The sequence below is a fragment of the Neovison vison genome, chromosome 1 (assembly GCF_020171115.1).
Source record: "Neovison vison isolate M4711 chromosome 1, ASM_NN_V1, whole genome shotgun sequence".
Classification (NCBI taxonomy): Eukaryota; Metazoa; Chordata; class Mammalia; order Carnivora; family Mustelidae; genus Neogale; species Neogale vison.
The window spans coordinates 149023897-149046556 of record NC_058091.1 but is presented as its reverse complement, the minus strand read 5'-3'; the positions used below and the strand labels follow the sequence as shown (position 1 = coordinate 149046556).

General features: G+C 49.5%; 2 protein-coding genes across 6 annotated transcripts in view; one reads left to right on the top strand and one right to left on the bottom strand.

The window, feature by feature from the left end:
- ZSCAN31 (zinc finger and SCAN domain containing 31) overlaps positions 1-9632 on the top strand; it is a 42190-nt gene extending 32558 nt beyond the window's left edge. The window contains exon 5 of the mRNA XM_044261251.1: positions 9449-9632. The gene's annotated coding sequence lies outside the window, so the exon portion shown is untranslated. The remainder of the gene's footprint in view (positions 1-9448) is intronic.
- Positions 3069-22660, bottom strand: part of PGBD1 (piggyBac transposable element derived 1) — a 35065-nt gene continuing 15473 nt past the window's right edge. For 3 of the 5 annotated variants that reach the window (XM_044261175.1, XM_044261191.1, XM_044261183.1), the window contains 4 exons: positions 21587-21988; positions 9112-9241; positions 8273-8369; positions 3069-5268 (listed from right to left, as the gene is read on the bottom strand). In XM_044261175.1, the coding sequence (XP_044117110.1) occupies positions 3714-5268; positions 8273-8369; positions 9112-9241; positions 21587-21988 (2184 nt within the window). In that variant the 3' untranslated portion in view covers positions 3069-3713. The remainder of the gene's footprint in view (positions 5269-8272; positions 8370-9111; positions 9242-21586; positions 21989-22660) is intronic. The other 2 variants (XM_044261199.1, XM_044261207.1) reach the window with 1 other exon arrangement.

The following is a 22660-nucleotide window of genomic DNA, read 5'->3' as shown; positions in this document are numbered from 1 at the left end:
TGAGCCATATAAGTTAAGTTGGCTACTAACCCTTTATCTGATATGTCATTTGCAAAGACCTTTTTCCATTCAGTAGGTCGCCTCTCAGTTTTCTTGTTTCCTTTGCTGTGGAGAACCCAGTGGTTTATTTTGGCTTTTATTTCCCTTGCGTCAGGAGAATAATGTTGCTATTGATGATCAGTGTCAGAGAAATCACTGCCTGTGTGCTCTTCAAAGATTTTTAGGGTTTCAGATCTCACATTTAGGTCTTTAATCCATTTTGAGTTTTGGGTTTTTTTAAATTTTTTTTAAAAGATTTTATTTATTTATTTGTAAGAGAGAGAGGAGCGAGAGTGAGCACAGGCAGACAGAGTGGCAGGCAAAGGCAGAAGGAGAAGCAGGCTCCCCACCAAGCAAGGAGCCCGATGTGGTACTCGATCCCAGGACGCCGGGATCATGACCCGAGCCGAAGGCAGCTGCCTAACCAACTGGCGTCCCTATTTTGAGTTTATTTTTGTGTGTGGTGAAAGAAAGCGTTCTGGGGCTTCTGGCTGGCTCAGTCAGTAGAGCATGTGGCTTTTGATCTTGGGTTGTGAGTTCAGGCCCCACACTGGATGTAGACATTACTTGAAAATAAAAGCTTTTAAACAATTTTTTTAAAAATGCAAAGTAAATAAGTAGAAATACAAAGCGATCAGAGAGTGATTGAGTGTGTGTATGTGTGTGTATTTTAAGCAATGTCTATACCCAGGCAGTTTTCCCAACAGCATTTGTTGGAGACACTCTTTCCCATTGTATATTTATTTCTCCTTTGTCAGATCGACTATAACTGTGGAGTTATTTCTGGATTTTGTGTTCTCTTTGATAGATCTGTGTGTCTGTTCTTATGTAGTACCATACAATTTTAGTTACGACTACTCTGTAATATAACTTGATATCTGCACTTGTGCTATCTCCCATTTTGTTCTTTTTCAAAACTGCTCTCTTTGGGGTCTTTTGTTTAGGAAATTTTAGGATTTTTTTCTAGTTCTGTGAAAAATGCTATTGGTGTTTTGATAGGGATTGAGTGACATCTGTAGGTTGCTTTGCATAGTATAGATGTTTTAACACTATTTGTTTTTCCAGCCCGTGAGCATGGGATGCCTTTCATTTGTGTTGTCTTGAATTTCCTTCATCAGTGCTCCATTATTTTCCAAGTACAGGTCTTTCACCTCCATGGTTACATTTGTTCCTAGGTATTATTTTTGGTGCAGCTGTGGGGCTATGTTCTTAATTTCTCTGTTAGTTCATTACAAGTGTATAGAAATGCAGTAGGTTTCTGCTTACTGATTTTGTGTCCTGCTTCCTTATGAATTTATTTCTCAGCTAAGAAGTTTTTTGGCGGAGTCTCTAGGGTTTTCTATATATGGTATCATGTCATCTATAAACAGGAAGAGTTTTATTAATTCCTTACCAATGTGTATGCCTTTTCTTTATGTTGTTTAATTTCTGCGGTGAGGACTTCCAGAACTATGGTGAATAAAAGTGATGACAGTGGAATTCCTTGTCTTGTTCCTGATCTGAGGAGAAAAGCTATGTTTTTCACCACTGAGTATGCTGGCTGTGGATTTTTCATATTAGACCTTAATTATGTTGAGATCTGTTCCCTTTGGACCTACGTTCTAGAGGGTTTCTGTCATGAATGGATGTTGTATTTTGTCAAATGTTTTTCTGCATCTATTGAAATGATCATAAAAGCATTTTAGTGCTTTCCCTTATTAATTTGATGTATCATGTTGATTGTTTTGTGAATATTGAACCACCCTTGCGTCTGGGAAATTAATCTCACTTGATAGTAGTGTATTATTTATTTAATATACTGTTGGATTCAGTTTGCTGATATTTTGTTGAGGATTTTTGCATCATATGCATCATGACCTACTTATTGCAAAAGGAGGCTAGCTAGGGGCCTCCCTCTCCAACTGGTTCCTGTAAGATCTGCCCCAAGATCTCGTGAGAGTTGGGCTGGGATTTCATGAGATTTACCCAAGATGGTGTAAGAGCTGGGAATAGAAAGAGGTGGCTTGATTTTGGGAGTGCAAGTCCCAGACAGATCGTCCTCAAGTCGGCAGCTTGGGAGAGCCTCGGGCGATGGCCTGTATTCTCACATGAGCCTGCTCGTGCGCACATTGCTCCGTCCTGCGAGGACTGCCCTCCTGTTTCTGCCACCTCTGCTCTACTGTGAGGAAGGGACCACAAGGTCCATTCATCTCTATTTCTGTGCTGTAGCCTCTAGTTCCTTTTTACGTGGTGTCTTTATCTGGTTTTGGTATCATGGAATGATTTGGAAGTTTTCCTTCCTCTTTTTTTTGGGATATTCTGGGCGTAGAATTGGTATTAACTCTTCTTTATTTTTTTTTAAAGATTTTATTTATTTATCAGAGAGAGAGAGGGGAAGAGAGCAAGCACAGGCAGGCAGAGGCAGAGGGAGAAGCAGGCTCCCTGCTGAGCAAGGAGCCCGATGTGGGACTCGATCCCAGGACGCTGGGGTCATGACCTGAGCCAAAGGCAGCTGCTTAACCAACTGAGCCACCCAGGCGTCCCTTAACTCTTCTTTAAATGCTTGGTGGAATTCTCCTGTGAAGCCATCTGGTCCTGGATTTTTATTTGTTGGAGATTTTTGATTACTGATTTAATTTCTTTGCTGGTTATGGGCATGTTTGAAGTTTTCTCTTTTTTTTTTTTTCCTGATTTTTTTTTTTCTTTTTAAGATTTTATATATATATTTAACAGAGAGACAGATCACAAGTAGGCAGAGCGGCAGGCAGGGCAGGGGGTGGGGAGCAGGCTCCCTTCTGAGCACAGAGCCCAATGTGATGCTTGATCCCAGGACCCTGGGATCATGACCTGAGCCAAAGGCAGAGGCTTAACCCACTGAGCCACCCAGGCGCCCCTGTTCGTGATTCAGTTTTGATAGTTTGTGCTTTGAGGAATTTATCCATTTCTTCTAGGCTGTTCAGTTTGACATACAGCTTTTTCTCCATGGGCTTTATGTCCACTTTACCCTGCTGGTGACTTCTCCTTTCCTCCCGTGAAGATGCTGCTGTTACTTGATTTGCTTCCTGTTTCCTCAGTTTTCTTTACTCTTGGCTGCTTCTGCCAGTCCCGAGGCCCAGCAGCCACAGCTTTCATTTCAGCCTCCAGAGGCACTGCTTCCCCCGTTTCTCCTTTACAGTACGCCCTGCAGCGTGCTGGCCGGGCCCCCTCTCCTGCCCACCATCTGGTCCAGTTTTATAGCAGCACTGAGGTTTTCAGCCTGTTATCACCTAAGGTCTTTCTTCGATCATCCTTATGTCATGGGCTCTGCCGGATTTTCAACTGCAGATTCAGCACCATGCTGTGGTTACTATGACAGTGCTTGCATTTTTAAAAAATCTCCACAAAAAATTAATTTGTGCGCTGAAAGAATGAAACTGTACCTCTTTAATCAGTTCAACAAATGATTTCCCATATCTCACATCAAAAATTAGTCATAGAAAAAGATAACACTCAAGTTCAACATTTTTACAGATAGTTTTTAAAAAAATTACTTGTTACAGTAGTCTTTGAAACTCTACACAGATTCTCGGCATTTTAAAATACTTACTTAATAATTCCATTACATGCATCAGGTTTGCTTTGGAAGGGTATAATCGGATTTGTACCTGTGATATTTTTGTCCTGTTAATATTGGCATCATGTTCATTTTTTCTGCCTTAATCTGACGGATTAGCGTTGTGCTCCAAGTAGAAATGTGCAACGTATCTCCGAAACTCTAGGAGATCTAGAGTGGTGCCCGGGTTACAGGCTCTATGTAGCTGCCAGGCGTTGTTCATGGCCACATCAATTATGTAACTCACCAAAATTGAGTACCATTTCTTGCTTCTTATTCTCACCCTGTACTTGGAAATGATTTGATCCATTTTGGCGACACCTTCCCTGCACTCACCATACAGTTTCACTAGGGCCGGCTGAGCTCCCTGGTGGACGTCCTCCTCATTAGCAGAACACCTGAGCTCCCGGGCTGGTGCTATGCCCACAGCGTTGGAGCACAGGCTGATAATGCCATCGCCATGCCAACGACACAAAATTATCTCCTCGTTTTCTTCTACTCGGAAATCAAAATATCCCTTCTTCATTTTCCTCATATGTTCTGCATTCATGAGGGGACATTTTTCAGTCCTGTTCTCTCGAATTGTTCCTGTTGCCCTCAGTCCTTTTTTCTTCAAGGCTGACACCAATTTGATACTCGTGAAGAAGCTATCAAAAAACAGGTGGTAGGGATACTGGCCTCTCTCTAGAAGAACATCAGCGAAATGCAGCACGAGATTCCCACCTAAACCCAGATCGACGTCCTTACCCACCATCACTGCTGAGTCTTCTTGATAAGGCTCAAACCACACCAGATAACCCTGTGTGGTTGTGCCACACCAGATTTTATAGCCAATTCTAAGAGGTTTCCCATTCAGGAACTGGTCACTGTCAAAGCATTCACACATCGTCTTACCAAAATAATAGTACTCTTCCAGGGGAGCATAGAGGAGGAAATTTCTATTCATTTGCTTTATGAGAGGCCTCAACTTTGTAAACTTATCTTTTTGATCTAGGTGGCTATTATCTGCAAAATGTAGGTATGAGAAAATCAATTCAAATCTGTCCCTTCTAATTGCATCTCTAACCAGGTTCTGGTCAGCATCAGAGATGTCCCAGTACATTCCCCTTCGGGGACGCCTCACAAATCCACTCAAAAGCAAGATACCCAAGACACACCTTATTTCCGGAACTGTGACTTCCAGGTTGACATTTTTCTGAGATGCGTAATTATTGGTTTCATTGACAATCATGTTGAATATTTCATCATCAAAAAATAACTCAAAGAGCTCTACTGGGTTCAGCTTCTCACTCTTGAGATTCAAAAGTCCAGAATCCAGCACTGACCAGCTTGGGAAGTTGGGTTTAATGTCTCTTTTGGTCCAGTTCTTCTCTGGTACATCTGACATCTTTAGCTTCTTTTGAGCGTGGTGGGCCTCAAGCTTGTTATCTTCTTCCACATCTGAGTCCCCAGAGAATGCAAGGCCTTGGAGCAGTTCACTCACCCGAGCTCTGTCCTTTCTCCTCCCCTTGCGGGTCATGTCTCCTGCAGCATATTCCAAGGAGGAGATGTGCATTCGGGCCCACAAGTCACCCGGGTAACGGTCCTTCAGGGTGTTCAAATGCGCAACTGTCCTGTCAGCAGGGACAGAAGTACAAGGAGGCTGGCGCATGCCATCTCTGGAATGAAAAAAGAAAACACCACAAAAATCCTTAGTCTCACTATAACATGAATCCTGTGTGATTACCTGCTTCTCACAACTAGGACCTAATGCTGTGGCCTCTCCCTGGCTTGCGCTCACTCCTCCGGACAACCAGCTGTGAGTCTGGAAGGAGCCGGGCATCTTCGGGCAGCACCTCCCTCTTTGGGAGCAGGTGGCAGATGCCCCAAGCTCCTTTTGGCCCCAAGCTGTACCGGGCAGGCCTGTGTAGGGGGAGGTCTGCTGGGGCGCTCCTTTCCTAGCCGAGCTTCTGTTGGTAATGAAGTCGAGGTTTCCAGAATCCTCTTTTACTCCTGTATCTCCATCAGTTCGTCTAAAACTTGGACAAGGAAGGGGGTTGTTGTTTACTGGGCTCCCTCACGCCTCCCTCAGCACTTCTGAGTGTGGAAGGATTGAGTCTCTCCCAGCTCTACGTTCAGCTGGGGGACACACTGTTCTGGGGAGAAATTTAAGAGACATTAAAACTTAACTGCCGCTGAACTGGTTTTTATGGGGTTTACAAGGAAGGAAGCTAATGTCACCAAGATGAGAAACGTTCTACACAAGCTTCTTTTTTCATGAGAAGTTTGGATTTCCCCCACTCGTGTCCTCTTGGTAAAGAAACAGTCTAGACTAAGGGGGAAAAGACACTGAAAAGAATGTGTGATAACTTCCGCTGCGTGTATTTACTTGGTTGCCTACAGCATTTGTCCTGGGTGTCTCCAGTGCGCACGCGCGGCCCCTTCGGCGTTGCCTAATGTTCCCGCCGCGGGGACCCTGTGCGGGGGCCGCCGTCCCGCCGCGTCTTCTCATCTCGCCGCCCCAGGCCTCTGCCCTCCCATCTCACGGCCCCTCCCCGCCCAGTCCGCTGGCCCCGCGGTCTGCCCCCTCACCCGTCCCTGGCCAGGAGCGTCCGGAGCGCCTGCCCAGGGGCCTTCTGCAGCCCGACTTCAGCGCCGGGGGAGGCCGCCACTGGGGCTTCTGCAGTCCTCGCCCCCGCGTGGGCGCCGCTCCGTGCTCGCCGTGTGGGTCTCCGAGACTCGGCCAGTCACCACCCTGTCTGGAGTCCTGCTCCCCGGGCCTCGCTCCCCACACTTCACATCTTCATCCTTCTCAAAGCTTCAGCCGCACACCCTCGCGCCCGGCTCCAGAGAGGCCCTAGAATGGCTCGGGCAGGAAGTGCCGCTGACCCCGCCGCCTGCTCCGGCTCCCGCCTCAGCTCTCGACCCTCTCGGGCGCCGGCGTGGTCCCTCCTCTGTCCTTCCCACCTCATCTGCAGCCCCAGACCCCCGCCCAGCCCCGAGTCCCGTCCAGACGGCCCCTCCCCTGCCCCACGCTGTGCCCTCCCGGACTGTGCCCGGCAGGGACAAGGCGCTTCCTGACCGGGTGGAGCCAAGGGAAACCGGCTGGAAAGCCGGAGCGTAAGCACAGTGGCTGCCAGAGAGTCGTCCAGCTCCGCTCCTCCTCCGCCTCTCCCACCAACTCATCACTGATCCTGGATCCACCGTGTAGCTCGAAACCCAAGGAGCTTTCCCAGACCATCTGCTCGGGGACAGCGGCAGCCCGCGACTGTCCTGCCAGCAGCCCGAGCCTCTCCCGAGTCAGCTCGTCCAGTAAAGGCAGAACCCGGTCCACGCCGGTCCTTCCAATCCCGTTCCCGGTACTCGGTGCCACCAGCCTCTCTTTCGCCAGACGTCCCCGGAGTCCCTTTCAGCCCGTGAGAAACGGGAGGCCGGGCAGGGCCTCCGGGAAGCCGTCTGCACTCGGTCCCGGGAGGGCGCAGGTGTAGAGGCGGCCTCCTGCCCGCTGTAGACCTAGTACTTGGCGCCGCAGGGACCGTTCCGCGGTCACGGGGGCCAGAAGTGGGTGATGACACTGGCTGGCCAGTAGGAGCCTCCTCCCGCTGGTCTGAGCACGGGCGGTGCTTCTCTCCGCGAGTCCAGGCGGCGGTACTGAGCGGAAGTGAACCGAGACTCGGCCTCGGCCTCGGCCTGGGCAGTCCTGCGGCCCGTGCTCTGGCCCGGAGCAGTCCCCCACGAGGGCGTAGAGCGGAGTCAGCCGCGCGCAGCGGTGTCCCTGCCGAGGGCCCGCGGGCTCCGTGGCGCTGTGAGTACTCGGAGACACGCGCAGGTCTGAAAACGTGCCCAAGTGCGTACTTTATACAAACAGATATGGACGATGGACGTGCCTCGTGGCCCAAAATGGTGGGAGGAGGAAAGGGGAGCGAGTAGCAGGGAAAGGAGGTAAAGCAACTGTGGCTGGCGTGGCCGCAGCGGGTGGACACACGGGGAGTCAGGTTTCTGGGCTCTGAGGCCAAGCGCCCCCGGTGGACGCCACCGGATTCCCACTGCGCGCGCACGAGGACTCACACAGCGTCATCTCCTTCGGTGGACCTTGGCTCAGGCCTCTGGACTTTATGAACACTTTCACTTTTCTTGGGATTTAAGACATTTCCGCTCTCTCTCAGCTGCGGTTCGGAGTGCCCCCCCTCCGCTGCCGAGGCAGGCTAATTTCCCGCACCGTTTCCTTTCTCCTCTTCTTCTCAGCTCTGAAGGGCTCATGGCCTCACCCCAACGCAGCCCTCTGCCTCTGACCAGGTCCCTCCTGTCCTGCGTGAGGAGTCCCCGTGCTCCATTCCCACAGCCAGCACCAAGTACCCGCTGCTGTCTTGACTTCCTTCACCACCAGCCACTTTGCTAAAGCGAGGTCTCTCTCCACCGCCACGACAGGCCTCTCTCTTGTCTAAATCCTCTGCCTTCTCTGGCTCATCTGTGGTTCCACAAAGACCTAAGGGCGCTCAGGGAAGGGGGAAAGGTAAACGGAGTCAGGATGGGATTCTTGGAGGCAACTGTGCGCCAACTGAAGGTTTTGTGTAATGTGATACTGGTAGGTCGCTGTGCCTCGGGCCCCCCACAGTGACAGAAGCGAGAGTTACTGGTCCTGCACTATCCCAGGGAAGCAGCTCTGGACCAGTGGACACTCACCTACTGGCTGTTCCGGGGGCCTCAGCAGCATGCTCCATTTCTTGAGAAGTTTCTGTCTTTGCATTAAATAATCCATCTTCATTTACAACTTCTTCAGCTAAAATAATAAAATTTATATGTCATCTATTGCCTGAATTAAGAAAGAGGAAAAAAAAAACATTTCCAGAGTAGGGAACAGAATTGTCTTTTTCAGGGAGCTCTACGGCCAAGGTGGGGCTCAGACTCACAACCTGAGATCGGGAGTCGCCTGCTCTACTGCCAGAGCCGGCCAGGCGCCCTGGGAACAGGATTTTCAAATTAATGTAATCGTCAGGCATCCCAGGAGCGCTGTCCCGTGGCCCTACAAAGTCTGGCACAGTACGGGAAGATAATGAGGAAGGTCAGTTAGCTGGGGAGACGGTCTAGCAAGATAAAGCACATTTAAAGAAAATTATATGAGGACAATAGTCTTTTTGGAGCTTGAAGAGAGCTTCTCTGAGGTAAAGAAGGGATCAGGCAGAGGCGTGTGTGCGGTTTCCAGACTGGAGATGTCTCAACCGGACACTTACATGGAACCCTTTATAGGAAAGAAAATGGGAAGCAGAGGAGTCGTGAGGGGGTCAGGGAGTATGGAGGGATGAGCGAGAAGGTGACAAGAGCCAGTAAGCTGAGTGATGAGTGACGGAAGAAGATGGGGGGGATGTGAAAGGGCAAGGGCTGGGACAAGTCCGCAGGCAGAGGACAGAGAAGGGGAAGGGAGAGCGACGGGCTGTCGGGAATGTTGGCTCACAAGGGTCATTCAGAGCTAATGACAGGAGAAGGTGCGCACAGACCGAGGACCGGCCAGAGGCTGCCCTCACCCATCAGACAGACGTCTGGAACCTTCTCCTGAGCCGACTTCCCATGGGGGCTCCCGGGGGTCTGACTCAGAGGTGGCCGCTGCTCTGTGACAAGGGCCTGGGTGGCTTCTTCCTCAGTCTTCACTGATGTCTGAAAAGGCAAAAGACGGCCTTAGTCTTCCCTGTGGTAAAGCTGAGGGTCCTGTTGTGAAGGGCGCGTCCCCCACTCCCGGGGCAGTGGCGCAGCCCCCCCCCCCACCACAGAGCCGTGCTTTCGCTGAGGGTCATGGTGTGGGGGGGTCATCCTTGCCCCCCTCCTGGCTGCTGGTGGTTGGCAGGAATCCGCGTTCTCTTGTAGATGTGTCCCTCCCGTCTGCCTTCACACGGCCTTCTCCTAAGGACAGCACCAGACCTGCGCCTGCCCTGATCCCGGACGACCGCATCTCACCCGCATCCCATTTCCAAAAGTGTCTTTCCAATAAGCTGACGTTCACAGGTACCTACCGTGCTAGGGCTGCAGAGTACCTTTCAGGGGGACACAGTGTGACCCACAACATCAACTGTACTGATTTAAAAACATGTACAGATGACTTCTTTTCTGTACAGTTATTTTCCTAAAGATAAAATATTTGTAAATAGATGGCACAAGAACTAATTAGAAGCCACAGAAAGGACCAAGGGAGGAGAGGACTCCACAAGGACCACGCTTTGAGAAAATGGATCCAGCCACACAGGCCTTGATAGAAGACTTAATTATTAAGTAAACGACTAGGAAAATGACCGAACCACTGAGAGACTAAGGGGTTGTGATGGGAAATGTTGCGTTACCATCATTACCGTCCTGAAGGTCAGGTCTGTGCCAGAAAACCAAGAACGGGAAGGAAGAATCCTGGAGGGCTCCAAGATAAAGCGCACGCAGGGGTCTGCCTCTTCCCTCTCACACGGCACACGGCGCAGACTAGGGCAGGAGCAGGTCATCCACACAGGCCCCGCAAGAGGCATCCGTGCCCTGACCCCTGTCACAAGCTGCTTGCGAAGCTCCCCCCAGTGAGGGCCGCCAGCCTGACAAGGGCAAGGAGGAGATGGGAAAGCGGGCTGCCACCCACCACAGCCCCGTGAGCCGGGCACCCCGCTCACCTGGGACCCTGCTGCGACCTTGCCTCTGGCTGGTCGCGGGGGAGCAGGCCCTGTGGGGGAGGAGACGGGCGTTCTGTCTGAGCCACCAGAGCCTGGAGCAGTGCCAGTGCCCTCTGTGGGGGGGGGGGGCGCTGCGCAGCCTCTAACATGCCTGAAACTGAGGTGGCACACCACAGCTGTCCCCATTCTGTCCGGAACCTGGTTCTAAAACTGCAGGGTCCCCCACCCGCACGACCGAGAGTTTGCGAACTCTTCAGGTGCTTTATAGCAGTGCCCTGTCACATAAAGCGAATCTTAAAGTCACAGATGAAAATAAGCAGGAGGAAGAAGCTAGTGCTCCAGGGAAACCTGAGCCGAGGGGGGGTGCCCGGCCAAGGGGAGCCGGGACTGTAGGAGAGCCACAGGCGCGGCAGCGGACAGCAGCAGCGGCTGCGTGCGGGTGTGTGTGGGGCGCGGGGGGCTCTCCGGCTGTGTGCGGGTGTGTGTGGGGCGCGGGGGGCTCTCTGGGAGACGAAAACCCTCCCACCGACGAAGCCACGGTAGGCAGGAGGTGGGAAGGCAGGCAGTCCGCCTTGTCGGAAGCCGCCGATCCGAGGGACCAACAGTGATCAAACAGCAAGGAGGATGCACGGGGCCGGGCACCGCGCTGCTGCTTGAAAAGATGATTTCTCGCCCAGAATAATCCCGAGTCCAGATCCTCATCTCCATTTATCCTCGCAGGTGCAGGGGCATCGGAGCGAAGTGCGGCGACATGGGGAAGTCCAGAGCCATCCAGGGGAGACGGTGCAGCAGGGCGCGCTGAGCTTACCGGGTCCCGTGGGTACAACGAGGTCGCACCCGCTTCAGCGCACACAGCCCAGAAAATGCCGCAGAGACTGGCAGGACAGACTCTCGCAAGCGAAATGCAGAGAAGCAGCCACGTGAGAGAAGACGGGAGGGTGGAGGTGCGGTCAGGAGGCAGACGGACCCTTGCCACTGTCTGTGGAGGGGGGGCGGACACCCTGGGCACCGAGAGGGGAGAGCAGCAGACCCCGCCTGGCCTGGGAGCCGCAGGGGGAGATGAAGCCTGGAGCCTCTGGCTTGGGAAACAGAGCGGCCGGGTTCCCCCAGGGCATCCGATCAGGGGTGCTTCAGCGGGGACTTTAAAGATCCACTGCTGAGCTCTGGGAAAGGGAGGCGGGAGGAGACGGGAGCCCCCGCTGTCTGCCGCCCTCTGAGCATCCCGCAGCCAGTGGGGGCCGGGCCAGTGCCGCGCTCCCCGCAAGCCTCCGACCCCTATTCACCTCCAGCCACAGTCCCTCCGAAGCAGTTCTGGGCGCTGCAGTGCCCTCCTCCCCGGGACCTGGACGGCCCTGCCACAGCACACGGCGCGTCCACATGCTCAGTGGCCTCCCGATCTGGCTTGTGGCAAGAGTTTTCTAAAGGGGCTCCTGGCCACCCCTCACGGCCAGCCTTACCCACAGGCTGCCAACGCCACAGCCCTCCCCCCTCCAACGCATCCTGAGCCCGAGCCCATCCAGACCCAGGCCACATGCCTGGCAGTGGGCCAGCCCCACTCTCCCCTGTGCCTCCTGCCCCAGGGAGCGGGTGAGGTACCCGCACGCCCCAGGCTGACATGGCCCCCAGGGCAGAGCAGGGCAGACATCTGCTCTGAAGCTGCACAGGGGCAGAAACGGGGCACCCCGCGACTTGGTGCCACTGCCTCTTTGGCAAACACCGGGACTGTCTCCGCTCGAGGCAGCCTCAGACTGACTCACAGGGACCGAAGGAGGCTCCAGCAGGCGGAGGGAGCCCCGAGGGCAAGCGCAGCTCCCCCACAGCCCTGGGGCGCACACAACACAACCCCCCCCCACGCACGTGTCCTGATGAGTGGGGCACGTTGCCTGGCAGGCGGAACTCCCCACAAGGCCGCTGCTTAGAAGAGCCGCAGACGTAGCTGACCGTCCTAACACCGAAAGAGAGACAAAATGAGACCGAGGAACACGTCCCAGATGAGACAGGTAAGTAACGTGCCCGACAGCATTTCAAGGTAATCACTGGACTTCATAGCGTAGGATCTCCGTGAGACCCTTAAAGAGACAGGAAAGATAAAAAAGAACCAAACGGAGGAGAAGAACAAATTAAAAATACACGAGAGGGAATAAAGAGTAGACGAGGAAGCAGAAAAATGGATCCATGACCTGGAGGATAGAGGAACAGAAAATAATCAAGCCGAACAGAAAGAACAAAGATTAATAAATGATGAAAATAGATAAAGCATGACTGACATTAGAGGAATCCCAGATGTCAGGAAAGAAGGGAGGCAGAAAATTTCCTTAAGAGCTGAAAAGCTCCCCAATCTGGAAAAGGAAATGGAATTCCAAATCCAGAGGCACAGAGAGCCCCCAATAAACTCAACCCAAAGGAGGTCTGCACCAGCACACACGGAAATCAGGAGTGCCTGGGTGGCTTCATCAGTTAAGCCTCCGCCTTCAGCTCTGGTCATGATCTCAGGGTCCTGGGATGGAGTCCTGAAGTGGGCTTCCTGCTCAGTGGGGAGCCTGCTTTTCCCTTTACCCTTCCCCCTGGCTCATGGTCGTTCTCCCTCTCTCAAATAAATAAATAAAATATCTGGGGGATAAAAAGACACATAGTAATTAAAATGGCAACAATTCAGGAAGAGAAACTTAAAAGCAGCAAAAGGAAAACCATTACATACAAAGAAAAACCACATAAGGGTATCAGCTGGTTTTTCAGGATAAACTACACAGGCCAAAAGGGAGTAGCGAGTTATATTCAAAATGCTTAAAGAAAACAATCTGCGGGGCATCTGGGTGGCTCAGTGGTTTAAGGCCTCTGCCTTCTGCTCAGGTCATGATCCCAGGGTCCTGGGATCCAGCCCGGCATTGGGCTCTCTGCTCAGCGGGGAGCCTGCTTCCTCCTCCTCTCTCTCTCTGCCTCTCTGCCCACTTGTGATGTCTATCAAATAAATAAAGAAAAGAAAAGAAAACAACCTGCCACCCAAAATATTCTATGCAGAAATGCTATCACTCAGAATGGGACAGGAAGAGCTTCTGAGACAAACAAAAGTTCTAGGAACTCGCCACTAATCCAGCCTGACAAGAAATGGTAGAGGGGACTCGAGTGGGAAGGGAAGAGTGTACTCAAAAATAAGAACAGCAGGGAGGACGCGAGGAAGAAAATCAAGTGTATCTGTAAAAGTCAACCAAGGAATCCACAAAACAGAAGGATGTGAAATATGAAACCACATACCAAAACCGCGGAGGGGGAAGAGTAAAGAATGGGTTTAGGGGCGCCTGGGTGGCTCAGTGGGTTAAAGCCTCTGCCTTCAGCTCAGGTCATGATCTCAGGGTCCTGGGATTGAGCCCCACGTCAGGCTCTCTGCTCAGCAGGGCACCTTCCTCCTCCTCTCTCTCTCTCTCTCTGCCTACTTGTGATCTCTGTCTGTCAAATAAATAAATAAAATATTAAAAAAAAAAAAAAGAATGGGTTTAAACATAAGCAGCCGTCGACTTAACACAGACTGTGGGGTGCAGATACTATGCACAAGCCTAATGGTAACCACTAATCAAAACAGTGAATTGCAAAAAAATGAAGGAATCCAAGTAATCTTACTAAAGAAACTCAACACACCATGAGCAAAGAAAGCAAGAGAGCATGAGGCGGACGGAAACTCCCGGCTCCAGCCCCTTTTCCATCCCTGGCTCCCCTTTGCTCCAGCTGGTGCCAAGGAAAGACCAAATAGCCATCCCATTTGACTAAGACAAGATAACAAGTCTTTGCTCCTGCTGAGACAAGAAAAAGACCAGGTGCCCAGTCCTGTTTAAGAAAGAGAAACAGCCCCCTAAGTGATTTAGCACTCTCTTGACTTACCTCCACACAGATTTTATTTCCGAGTGGAAGGGCCATTTGGCTTTAAGAGACCTCAAAAACACCCTGTTACCATCCCCCATTGCCTGTACCCATAAAAACTTCTCCTAACCCTGTCCGGTGCTCAGTCTTTGGGAACGATCCCACTGGGCCCGCTAGCGTTAATAAAGCTGTGTTCTCCCTTCTCCCGTCTCTCTGTGTGCCAACTGAGTTTCCTCAGTCACCTGGGATCTTCCACAACAAACAGAAAAGAACTTTAAAAAACATAAAAGAGGGGCGCCTGGGTGGCTCAGTGGGTTAAGCCGCTGCCTTCGGCTCAGGTCATGATCTCGGGGTCCTGGGATCGAGTCCCGCATCGGGCTCTCTGCTCGGCAGGGAGCCTGCTTCCCTCTCTCTCTCTCTCTGCCTGCCTCTCCATCTACTTGTGATTTCTCTCTGTCAGATAAATAAATAAAATCTTTAAAAAAAAAAAAACATAAAAGAGTAACAAAATGGCTCTAGGCTCTATGTACATACCTGTCAATAATTTTTGACTGTTAAAGGAATAAATACCCCAATCAAAACACAAATGATGGAATGAACAGAAAAGCAAGACCCGGCTCTATGCTGCCCACAAGATACTTCAGCCCTAAGTCCCAGGCGGATGGGAAGTGAAGAGACAGAAAAACAGTCATCGGGCAAATGGAAGTGAAAGGAAACATGGGTAGCAACACTTCTATCTTCTATCAAGTATATTCTATTTCAAGAATATACTTGAAAACAGAGACAAACGAGACAAAGACAGATATTACATAATAGGAACGATCCAACAAAAAGACATACCATTTGTAAATATTTATGTATCCAACATGGGAGCACCTAGATGTATAAAATAGTTAATAACAAACATGAAGAAACCAAGTAATGCAGTAACAGCAGGGGACTTGAACGCCCCGCGCACATCCCCGGACAAGTCACCCAAACAGAACATCAACAAGGAAACAGTGGCTTTGGAGGACACTCCGGACCAGACGGATCTAACAGAATCAGAACATTTCATACTAACGCAGCAGAATACACATTCTTTTGAAGTGCACACAGAAGATTCTCTAGAATGGATCACATACTAGGCCACAAAACAAGTCTTACAAATTCAGAAAGACTGAAATCATCGTTTCAATAAATGCAGAAAAAATACTTGACAAAGTACAACATTCAGTCGTGATACAAACCCTCAAGAAGGTTTAGAGAGGACATACCTCAACCTAATAAAGGCCATATACGAAAAAATCAAAGCCAACATCACAGTCTGTGGTGAAAACTGACTTTTCCTCTAAGATCAAGAACAAGACAGGAATTTCCACTCTCACCACTTTTATTCAACGTAGTACTGGAAGTCCTTGCCACAGTAGTCAGGACAGGAAAAGAAATCAGAGGCATCCAAATTGGTTTGGAAGAGGGAAAACTATTTGCAGTGACATGATATTCTATAGAGAAAACTCTAGAGACCGCCAGGAATCTATGAGAACTAGTAAATGAATTCAGTAAGGTCACAAGATACAAAATCAGTATGCAAAAGTCCACTGCACTTCTATACATACACTTGTAAAAAAGTAGCAGAAGGAGAAATTAACAAAACAGTCCTATTTACCACTGCACCAAAAATAATGGAGTCCTGGGAACAAACTTAATTAAGGAGGTGGAAGACCTGTACTCTGCAAACTACAAACCCTGGGTGAAAGAAACGGACAATGACCCAATCAGAAAGATACTCCTCCTCATAGACTGGAAAATGAGTAACTGGTAAAATATCCTTACTATGCAAAGAAACCTACAGATTTAATGCAATCCCTATCTAAGTACCAACGTATTTTTCACAGAACTAGAACAAATAGTCCTAAATCTGTGTGGAACCACAAAAGTTCCCAAATAGCCAAAGCGATCATTAAAAAGAACAAAGCTGGAGGTGTTATAATCTCCGATTTCAAGCTCTACTCCACAGACGCAGTAACTACGCAAGATACTGGCACAGAAATAAACACACACATCACCAGAGCAGCTAGAGAGTCCAGAAATAAGCCCGTGATTTTATGGTCAATTAATTTTCGACAAAATAGGTAGAACATGCATTGGGGAAAAGGCAGTCTCTTCACAAGCGGTGCTGGGAGAACTGGACAGCCACGCAGACGATGAAACTGCCACACTTTCTGAAACCATACACAGAAACTGGAGACAAGAGCGCAGGCAGTATTGTGTCTGAAATTGTCCATAACATTTTTTTATATGTCCCCAGAGGCCAGGGAAACAAAAGCAAAAATAAACGATTGGGGCTTTATCAAAATAAAAAGCTTCTGCACAGTAAAGGATACAATCAGCAAAACTAAAAGAAAACCTACCGAATGGCAGAAGATATTTGCAAATGACATCCAAAATATATAAAGAACTTAGCACCAACAAAATAAACCGGGCAGAAGACACAAACTGGCATTTCTCTGAGGACAACATACAGATGCAAACAGAACCATGAAAAACATGCTCAGCGTCACTCAGCGTCAGGGAAATGCAGATCCAAACTAGGAGATACCACCTCACACCGGTCTGAATGGCTACAACCAAAAACTCAAGAAACAAGTGTTGGTGAGGATATGGAAAAAAGGAACCTTTCTGCACTGTTGGTGGGAATGCAAATTGGTACAGCCACTGTGGACAACAGTATGAAGTTTCCTCAAAAAATTAAAAACAGACCTACCCTACAATCCAGAAATCCCACTACTGCATATTTACCCAAAGAATATGAAAATGCTAATTCAAAAGGAATTACTATAAACCACTGTTTATATAACACACCACTGTGTTTATAGCAACATCATAGTAGCCAAATTATGGAAGCAAAGTGTTCCTCCACAGATGAATGGATAAAGATATGGTATATTTCTACAATGGAATATTACTTGGCCATAAAAAAGAATGAAATCTTGCCATCTGCAACAACATGGAAGGATATCTAGATCAGTATGATGCTAAGTGAAATAATTCATAAAGACAAATGTCATATGATTTCACTCACATGTGGAATTTAGAAAATAAAACAAAGGAAAAAGAAATCAAAAACAGACTCTTGGAGTGTCTGGGTGCCTTGGTTGGTCTGCCTTTGGCTCAGGTCATGATCCCAAGGTTTTGGGATCAAGCCCTGCACTGGGTTTCTTGCTCAGCGGGGAGTCTGCTTCTCCCTTTCCCCTTTCCCCTTGCCCTGCTCATGCTCCCTGTTGCTCTCGGAAATAAATAAAACCTTATACAGGAGGCAAGAGATCCCCCCAAAAGATCCACCTAAGGAGGTCCACTCCAAGACACGTAGTAATTAAAATGGCAAAAGGACATCATAAGGAGAGAATTTATTTTTTTAAAGATTCATTTATTCGAGAGAGCATGACTGGGAGAGGGGCAGAGGGAGAGAGAGAAGCAGACTTCTAGCCGAGCAGGGAGCCCAGTGTGGGGCTCCATTCCAGGACCCTGAGATCATGACCTGAGCTGGTGGCAGAGATGCAGCTGACTGAGCCGCCCAGCAAGCACCTGCTTAATGAGACTCCAAACTTGAACCCTGTAAGATGTTGCCACGTGATCGCCCCATTCCTCCCTCATGTTCGGGCTAAACAAACCCTACCCTTTAGCCATGCTGGTTGACTTACTATCCCTTGAAAATACCAGCACAGGAAAAGGGATGCCAGTAGCCTAGGAAATGGTCTTCAGTTCATGTAGTCTCAAGTAACCTGGAGAAACGTGCTGGGATTATAACTGGTAGGCCTTTAGCTAGTGTCTCTAGAATACCGAGGAGCTAAAATGATATATACTTTTTAAAAAGCACTTGAAAATGACAAGGCTTGCTTCCTGAGGGGCCAAAGAGCATTCTCATCCCGATCACACACACCACAGCAGTGGTGCCTACCTGCAGGGATGCAGGAAACCACAGCAGATCATCACTCTGCCCAGATGACCGCTGGCTTCTGGCTCTGTGAGCCATTTTGGGCAGCTTTTAAGAATTCACGTACCTCACGGATTGCATGGAGCACTGGGTGTGGTAAAAAAATAATGAATACTGTTTTTCTGAAAATAAATAAATTGAAAAAAAAAGAAGAATTCATGTACCTGAGACTGTCTCTTCAATAAATGGTGCTAGGAAATTGGACAGCTAGGTACAGAAGAATGAAACTCGACCATTCTCTCACACCATACACAAAGATAAACTTGAAATGGATAAAAGACCTCTATGTGAGGCAGGAATCTATCAAAATCCTAGAGGAGAACATAGGCAATAACCTCTTTGACATCGGCCACAGCAACTTCTTTCAAGATATGTCTCCAAAGGCAAAGGAAACAGTCAACAAAACAAAGAGCAGCCCATGGAATGGGTGAAGATATTTACAAATGACACTACAGACAAAAGGCCGATATCCAGGATCTATAAAGAACTCCTCAAACTCAACACAAAATAGGTAACGTCAAAAAATGGGCTGAAGACATGAACAGTCACTTCTCCAATGAAGACATACAAATGGCTAACAGACACATGAAAAAATGTTCATCATCATTAGCCCTCAGGGAGATTCAAATCAAAACCACACTGAGATACCACCCTACACCAGTCAGAATGGCCAAAATCAACAAGACAGGAAACCACGTGTGTTGGAGAAGATGTGGGGAAAGGGCAACCCTCTTACACTATTGGTTGGAATGTAAGTTGATGCAGCCACTTTGGAAAAACAGTGTGGAGATTCCTCAAGAAATTAATAACAGAACTTCCCTATGACCCTGCAATTGCACTACTGGGTATTTACCCCAAAGATACAGATGTACTGAAAAGAAGGGCCATATGTACCCCAATGTTCATAACACCAATGGCCACAGTCGCCAAACTGTGGAAAGAGCCAAGATGCCCTTCAACAGACAAATCGATCAAGATATAGTCCATATACACTATGGAGTATTATGCCTCCATCAGAAAGGATGAATCCCCAACTTTTGCATCAACATGGACAGGACTGGAAGAGATTATGCTGAGTGAAATAAGTCAAGCAGAGAGTCAATTATCATATGGTTTCACTTACTTGTGGAGCGTAAAGAATAACAAGGAGGACACTGGGAGAAGGAGAAGAGAAGTGAGTTGGGGGAAGTCGGAGGGGGATATGAACTATGAGGGACTGTGGACTCTAAGATACAAACGTTAAGGGTGTTGGAGGGGTGGGGGGTGGGAGGTTGGGTAAGCCTGGTGGTGGGTGTTAAGGAGGGCACGGATTGCATGGAGCACTGGGTGAGGTGCATAATGAATCTCAGAACACTGAAAAAATTAAATTAAAAAAATAAATCATTGAGAAAAAAAAAATTCACTTACATGAAAGAATCTCCCATCCTATGACCGCTGTTATCTTTTGGTCAATCATCCTCACCATTCTGACAACTGCCCACCTCCATTCTTTCCCCTGCTCCTATCTCCAGTGAAAATGAAACTGCTTCCAGCAGATGAATGTTCTCTTAAGTAAGTGGTAATGTCTGCCCACTGTGGGGCTCCCTACCATCTCTCAACTTCACGTAAACCATTCTGGGGCTTTATTGTAATGCTGGCTTTTCATAGCTGAGGAAATAATACAGAACCATCAACCATGGGGCACCTGGGTGGCTCCGTCATTAAGCATCTGCCTTTGGCTCAGTTTGTGATCCCAGCGTCCTGGGATCGAGCCCCACATCAGGCTCCCTGCTCAGCAGGGGGTCTGCTTTCCCTCTCCCACTCCCCCTCCTTGTGTTCCCTCTCTCACTGTGTCTCTTGTCAAATAAATAAGTAAAATCTTAAAAAAAAAAAAAAGAAAAGAAAAAGAACCGTTAGCCATGTAAGTAGGGAAATATCAAGGCCTATTTATGCTGTATGCTGTGGGTAAACACCACAAGCAATGTGAGCCCGATACATTCTCCTCTCCCTCTGATGACATTATTACGTGAACCGTTTACTCTACACTTACTGTCAAAATACCAATATTCACAGATTATCACTTATTGGGGGTTCTTCTGGCATAGCTCTGGAGGTTCGCACTTCAAGCCGGTTACCCTGGGCAGGAGCTGGAGGCTCTGACTCTCCAAAGAGGCCCCTTGATACTCTGACACCGGTGGGTACATGTCCTGTCCCACAGACACAAGCCTGAGGACAAAAGGTTCACCTTGAAAAGGCATCCGGGTGGGAAGCAGACTGCACAGCACTTAGGGACATCTTGCAGAGGGCCAGATGAGCCGCTGTCCTCTTCTAAAGTGGCAGCGAGTGAGACAGAAGAGCAACACAGGACAGTCATCCGCGCGGTAGACAAAGACTGCACATGCACCAGGACTCGGACCTTGTTCCACACGCGGAGCTTGTGGTGGCAGAGCAGAGGCAAGGCCCACCCAGAGTCGCCGCCCAGGAAGGCAGGAGAACAAACGCGGGTGGGTGCTGACGCTACTGGGTGGGACTTTAATGAGGAACAGGGTATGTGCCTGATCCCAAACCTCTCCCGAGGGTTACTTACGAATTATAAGGGGGAGATGGTCACTTTACACTGCAGACATCTGACAGACCCCCCTTAGCCTCATAATGGGACAACCCAGCACCGTGTGCCTCCTGACGGGATGCGCCGAGAACACGGAGCTTCTGGGGGTTCTGGCCTAAATGCACAAGTGGGATTCCATTGTGAGAAAAGACGACAAACCCAGATTTGTGAGTGTTCTATAACGTAACCGGTTTGTCCTCTTCAAAAATACCAGTATCATGACAAAGGAAGACCAGGCCGCTATTCCAGGTTCAAGGAAACTAAAGGAAAGCGATCAAATGCAGCGTGTGAGGCCGGACTGTATCCTGGGAGCGGGATGACACTGGCCAAAAACCACTCCTGGGAGGATACGGCAAAAAGTGAACAAAGACTCCTCTGTATATCATAGTACGTAACAATTTCAATTTTCTAAAACTTGATTTTTGTGTTCTGGTTACACAAAAAAGAGTGTGCTCGTGCTTCGGAAACCCGTATTGAACACTTAAGTGTTCCTACATAAACAAGTAAGGTGTCCCCGAGAACCCCGCTGGTTGAAGAAAACACAGTGTGAGTGTGTGGGTGACCCACATACCGCGCAGGCGCGGAGAGGATGGGGGCAGCTCCCGCACGCAAGGGGGCACATCAGGATCCAGCGTTCACTGGTGAATCTGGGTGAAGAGGATACAGGAGTTCTCTGAGCTACCTTTCCAGATACTTCTGTCAGTTATAAATTATTTAAAAGTAGTAAGAGATGCCTGAGAGGCTCAGTCAGTCAAACATCTGCCTTCGGCCCAGGTCCTGATCGCCGGGGTCCTGGGATCAAGTGCCACATCAGGCTCCCTGCTCAGGGAGTCTGCTGCTCCCTCTGCCTCCTGCTCCCCCTGCTTGTGCTCAATATGACAAATAAATAAAATCTTCAAAGAAGAATTAAAAAGTTCAAAACTAACAGTCAGGTATTCACCAACCTGCTGTCCTGGGTCTCCCGTGTCTTTCTCCAGGTCCTCCAGCGCGGCCACCGCCTCGTCCCCGCTCTCCGGCTGCTGCTCCCGCACCCGGGCCTGCAGCTCCTCGGGCAGGATGGTCAGGAACTGCTCCAGCACCAGCAGCTCCACGATCTGCTCCTTGCTGTGCGTCTCGGGCTGCAGCCAGCGTCGGCAGAGCTCCCGCAGCCGGCTCAGCGCCTCGCGGGGCCCCTGGGCCTCGGGGTAGCAGAACTGCCGGAAGCGCAGGCGGCAGAGCTCCTGAGCGTGGCGGCTGCTCTCCCTCGAGCCCCATGTCTGCTCCCAGGGGGGGTCCTGCTCCTCCACTTTCACAAGGCTGTCTCCATTTTCAGGTGTGAGGCCTGGCAAAGCTTCATCCATGCTGAGCTTAAAGGAAAAGGTTCACTTAGCCCAGATCTACACTTTAAAAATGTTCTTCCACATCCAAGATGTAAGAATGGATCAATAATGCATTAATAAGAGCTTTCAGAACTCCAGAAACATGTATTTTTGTCCCCACCATTTAAGTCATGCTCAGAAACAGAGCGTGCTTGCCTGTGATGCCAGTGACCATCAGAAATCTATCTTGAACCCTAAGGGGGCTGAGCCAGCAGGTAAGGGACGTAAAAGATGGGAGGCAGGAAGGATGCTCCAGCAGCCTCTGCCTCAGCTGGAGAGAGGAGAGAACTGTATCCACGGCAGAGCCAAACCTACTCGTCTGTGTGCTTCCCACAGAGAGCCCACCTCAAATGCAGGGGAGACAGACTGTTTCCCAAGTCTCCTGTCCCCTAGAATTTCTTAGGATGAAGTTTTGTCACTCCTTTCCTCAGGAGGTGGAGTCTGTTTCTTCTTCCCTTGAGTCTGTGCTGACCTAGGACTCGCTTTGGCCAGGAGAACATCGCAAAAATGGCTTTGCAAGAGGAAGCACGTCGCAGCCCTTGGCACACCGCAGCGGGCCTGCTGCGCTCTGGGAAAGCCCGGACTGGCCGTGGACGGGACCCCAGAGGCCCCAGCTGAAGTCCAGCAGTGCCCAGCTCCCAGCTGATCACAACACAGGTA